Source organism: Antrostomus carolinensis, unplaced genomic scaffold, assembly GCF_000700745.2.
Source record: "Antrostomus carolinensis isolate BGI_N321 unplaced genomic scaffold, ASM70074v2 scaffold28628, whole genome shotgun sequence".
NCBI classification, from domain to species: domain Eukaryota; kingdom Metazoa; phylum Chordata; class Aves; order Caprimulgiformes; family Caprimulgidae; genus Antrostomus; species Antrostomus carolinensis.
Window position 1 is genome coordinate 1,177 of NW_010331340.1, and position 4,693 is coordinate 5,869.

Consider the following 4,693-nt stretch of genomic DNA (forward strand, 5'->3'; position numbering starts at 1 on the left):
TGTGGGAGGGGGACCCTGCTGGAGTGAGAAGCAGGGGCCTAGGGCTGACACTGTGTCCATCCCCCCAGCTATAAGAAGGGTGGGGTGGCCTCAGGCATGAAGCACGTGGAGACCAACACCTACAATGTCCAGCGTTTACTGCATGTGAAGGGCAAGAAGAATGTGGTGGCAGGAGAGGTGAGTTATGGGATGTGGGGTGTCCCCAGCCACCAACCTCTATGCAGAGACCCTGTGGGGTCAGGATCAGGCCAGTCCCCCCCTCCCTCCCCCCCAGACACAGCTGCCCTCAAGCAGGGGACCGAGTGGGTGTGGGGCCACACCACGTTGCCTCAGGCACAACATCACCCCAAAAAGCTCCTCTTGGTGCAGGGAGGAGGAGTACAGGCTGGAGGCATCAGCACTGCACCAGGGCAGGGGGGGGCTGCGGAGCCAGGGGGACCCAGGCGTCCTGCTGCTTGACCCCCCTGCCAATGCTGTCCTGCTGCAGGTGGAGATGAGCTGGAAAAGCTTCAACAGGGGAGATGTGTTCCTGCTGGACTTGGGCCAGCTCATCATCCAGTGGAATGGCCCTGAGAGCAACCGAAACGAGAGGCTGAAGGTACAGCTGGGTGGTCCCAGGGTCCCCTCCTGGAGGAAGGAGGTGAGCAGCTACCCCCTCCCAGATCTGGGCTGACCCCTTCTCCCTTGGGTGCAGGCGATGACCCTGGCCAAGGACATCCGGGACCGGGAGCGCGGGGGCCGTGCCAAGGTGGGCGTAGTGGATGGTGAGGACGAGGGCGCCTCGCCAGGGCTCATGCAGGTCCTCACACACGTGCTGGGTGAGAAGAAGGACATCAAGGCGGCCATCCCTGATGACAAAGTGGACCAGCAGCTCAAGTCCTCCCTCAAACTCTATCAGTAAGTTGCCGGGGATGAGTTGCCCACAGGGGCATCTCACAGAGTGCCAGAAGGACCCAGCACCCATCTCTGATATGTCCCACAATTCCCGTCCCCATGGACATCCCCCAAGAGGGGTCAAGGCCACCACAGGGGTGGGAACAGTTGGAGAAAGGAGAGTCCCTGGTGCCAACAGGGTTGGTACCCAATGGAGAGATGCTTGGGAAAGTGTGACCTTTGGATACAGTGGCAATGTCCCTGGGTGGCCCCATCGCATCTGACACCCCTTTGTCACTCCTCGTGGCCATGAATGAGCTGCCTGGCAGGGCAAGCTCAATCCAAGTTGCCACCATGGCAGGGCAAGAGGGTCCCTGGGTACCACTTCTGCCATGATGAGGGTGGGGAAGGGGATGGGAAGGGGTCCCATCCAGCCCTGCCACCCCAAGGTGGGGATGGGGTTTTCCAGCTGTTTCTAACTCCTCCTCCTCTCTTTTCCCCTGCCAGCGTCTCCAATGCCAGCGGGAACCTGGTCATACAGGAGGTGGCGATTCGACCCCTGACTCAAGACATGCTCCTGCATGAGGTGTGTCACCCATGGGATGCTCGAGGGTGCCCGGTTTCCTTGTCAGCTTTAACCCTTCAAAACCCAATTTGGTGGGCAAAGTCCATCAAACCAGGTTTTGAAGGGTTAAAACTGCCCAACGTCCTAACTTCTGATTTTGTCCCCCCCTTCAAGGACTGCTACATCCTTGATCAAGGAGGTCTCAAGATCTTTGTGTGGAAGGGCAAGAATGCCAACAAAGAGGAGAAGCAGCAGGCGATGAGCAGGGCACTGGTGGGTGCTGGGTTATGGGATGGCCTAGCTGCTACCTGGGGCACTGGGCACCCTGTGCCCATGCTCTGGGTCCAAATTGCCCCTAGGGCTTCATCAAAGCCAAGAACTACCCAGACAGCACCAGTGTGGAGACAGAGAATGATGGGTCCGAGTCGACCATGTTCAGGCAGCTCTTCCAAAAATGGACTGTCCCCAACCAGACTGTTGGGTTAGGCAAGACTCACTCCGTGGGCAAAGTGGGTGAGTGTCCCCTTGCAACAATGCAGGGCTCCTTGGATTGGGATGAGGGGGCTGTGGGGACCCTTACAGTCAGTGGGATGTAGCTCAGCCTTCTATGCTTCCCTGCAGCCAAGGTGGAGCAGGTGAAGTTTGATGCCACCACACTGCACGCCAAGCCTGAGGTGGCTGCCCAGCAGAAGATGGTGGACGATGGATCTGGAGAGGTGGAGGTAGGGTGACTGGGATAGAATGTGGGACCCTCTCGGGACACCCCCTAGGCAGTACTGGGGGATGCTGTGGGGCACAGGAGTGGCAGGTCAGGGAGATGCACCAGCCCTGGCAGCAGCATGTCCCCATCCCTGTCCCACCAGGTCTGGCGTGTGGAGAACCAGGAGCTGGTGCCTGTGGAGAAGAGGTGGCTGGGCCATTTCTACGGTGGGGACTGCTACCTGCTGCTCTATACCTATTTTGTGGGGCCCAAGGTCAACCGCATCATCTACCTCTGGCAGGTGAGACCCCCAGGTCACTGATCTATGGGTGGGGGACAGGGGTACCTCTGAAGACCAGGGGTGCTTTGCCCCTACACATGACCCCATGGGAATGGCATGAGGGTTCCCTCTTCCCAAGAGGGAAAAGGGGGCCATGGTGGGTGCTGAGCCTCCCTCTGCCCTGCCCAGGGCCGCCAAGCCAGCATAGATGAGCTGACTGCCTCTGCCTACCAAGCTGTCATCCTGGACCAGAAGTACAACAACGAGCCCGTGCAGATCCGCGTCACCATGGGCAAGGAGCCGGCCCACCTGATGGCCATCTTCAAGGGCAAGATGGTGGTGTACACGGTGAGTGCGGGTGGGGAGTGGGCAGGCAGGTGATCCTGTGGCACCAGTGGTGACCTCCTGTCCCTGTCCCCCCAGGGTGGCACCTCACGGGAGGGTAGCCAGGAGCCCACACCCTCCACCCGCCTCTTCCATGTCCACGGCACCAACGAGTACAACACTAAGGCCTTCGAGGTGCCTGCCCGCGCCTCTTCCCTCAACTCCAACGACGTCTTCGTGCTCAAGACGCCCAGCTGCTGTTACCTCTGGTATGGGAAGGTGGGTACAGCTGGGCCCTGGGAAGGTGGGTGCTGCCACCCTGAAGAGAAATGTCCCCATCTCAGGGCCTGTGATGGAGCAGCTATGTTTGCTTGGCAGGGCTGCAGTGGCGATGAACGTGAGATGGGCAAGATGGTGGCCGACATCATCTCCAAGGCGGAGAAGCCAGTGATTGCGGAGGGACAGGAGCCACCCGAGTTCTGGGTGGCCCTGGGCGGCAAGTCCCAGTATGCCAACAGCAAGAGGTACCAGCCCTGTTGTTGGGTGTTCCTTGTCCCTACCCACCCTTGGGGGTAAGATGGGCTGCCAGTCCCCAGGCGAGGTAAGCCCCATTCCCACCATCACCACCGTGTTGCCCCCTGACAGGCTGCAAGAGGAGAACCTGTCTGTGTCCCCCCGGCTCTTTGAGTGCTCCAACAAGACAGGTACCTTCTTGGCCACAGAGATTGTAGACTTCACCCAGGATGACCTGGAAGAGGATGACGTTTACCTGCTAGATACCTGGGACCAGGTGAGTAGAGGGGGCACAGGGCAGGGGGACACCTTTGATCCCACAAGCTGATGGCCCTAGGGTGGGTGGAGGACCTGCAGCAGCTGGAGGTGATGGGATGAGAGGCTGGAAACCACCTGGGGATTCCACCACCATCCAATCCTGGACACATTGACCTTGTTACAGCTTTTCCTCTGGATCGGGAAAGGCGCCTATGAGTCAGAGAAGGAGGCAGCGGCGGTGATGGCACAGGAGTACCTGCGGAGTGACCCCAGTGGGCGTGACCTCGACACCCCCATCATTGTGGTGAAGCAGGGCTATGAGCCCCCCACCTTCACCGGCTGGTTCCTGGCCTGGGATCCTCTCAACTGGGCCGTGAGTCATCGAGGAGGCTGGAAAGACCACGGGGGCCCTTTGCAGATGGGACCAGATGTGGATCTGGCCCAAGCCAGCATCTCTGGGGTGCAGGCAGGGGTTTGCCTGACTTTGCCAAACTTTTGTCCCTTTCCCAGGACAAGAAATCCTACGAGGCGCTGAGAGCCGAGCTGGGGGACGAGAGCAGCCTCGGGCAGCTCACCTCAGTAAGTGGCACAGAGAGAGGGGCTGACCAAGCTGGGAGGAGGCACAGAAAGCCCCTCTGTCCCCTTGGCAGGTGCCATGAGGAGCTGCAGGGACACATCCTCCAGTGAGGGGACACCTGGAGCCAGCCTGGTGCCTCTGTCTGTGGGGCAGCCCCTGATGTGACCCTGTTCCCTCCATCTAGGTACTCACATCAAAGCAAGAGGTCTTCACCGCCAACACCACCCTCCTCCCCGACAAACTGGAGACCTTCCCCCTGGATGTGCTGGTGCACACCTCGGCTGAGGACCTGCCCAGGGGAGTGGATCCCAGTAGGAAGGAGGTGAGACCAGGCTGGGGTGCTGCTGGGGGAGACTAGGGGAAGCCCCCCCAGCTTTAGCTCAGCCCCCTCTCTCCTCCACCAGGACCACCTCTCTGACCAGGACTTCCAGACTGTCTTTGGCATGAGCCGCTCCGCCTTTGGGAACCTGCCCTTGTGGAAACAACAGAAACTCAAGAAGGACAAAGGACTCTTCTAGAGCAGGGGACACTTCTGGGCCTGGGGACACCCCAGCTCATTATTTTTATTAAATAAAATGTATTTAGAGAGCTGGGCTGTGTCTT

The 4,693-nt window shown here is 59.6% G+C and overlaps 1 protein-coding gene across 1 annotated transcript in view; it reads left to right on the top strand.

Moving 5' to 3' along the window:
• The window catches only part of LOC104529017 (villin-1), a 5,494-nt gene extending 886 nt beyond the window's left edge, over positions 1–4,608 (top strand). Inside the window, exons 4-19 of the mRNA XM_010173192.1 lie at positions 69–177; positions 488–598; positions 695–897; positions 1,381–1,459; positions 1,613–1,711; positions 1,798–1,951; positions 2,060–2,160; positions 2,302–2,439; positions 2,608–2,766; positions 2,842–3,021; positions 3,121–3,266; positions 3,388–3,532; positions 3,698–3,886; positions 4,024–4,092; positions 4,275–4,412; positions 4,495–4,608. Of these exons, the coding sequence (XP_010171494.2) occupies positions 69–177; positions 488–598; positions 695–897; positions 1,381–1,459; positions 1,613–1,711; positions 1,798–1,951; positions 2,060–2,160; positions 2,302–2,439; positions 2,608–2,766; positions 2,842–3,021; positions 3,121–3,266; positions 3,388–3,532; positions 3,698–3,886; positions 4,024–4,092; positions 4,275–4,412; positions 4,495–4,608 (2,134 nt within the window). The remainder of the gene's footprint in view (positions 1–68; positions 178–487; positions 599–694; positions 898–1,380; positions 1,460–1,612; positions 1,712–1,797; positions 1,952–2,059; positions 2,161–2,301; positions 2,440–2,607; positions 2,767–2,841; positions 3,022–3,120; positions 3,267–3,387; positions 3,533–3,697; positions 3,887–4,023; positions 4,093–4,274; positions 4,413–4,494) is intronic.
• Positions 4,609–4,693: the final 85 nt, after the last annotated feature.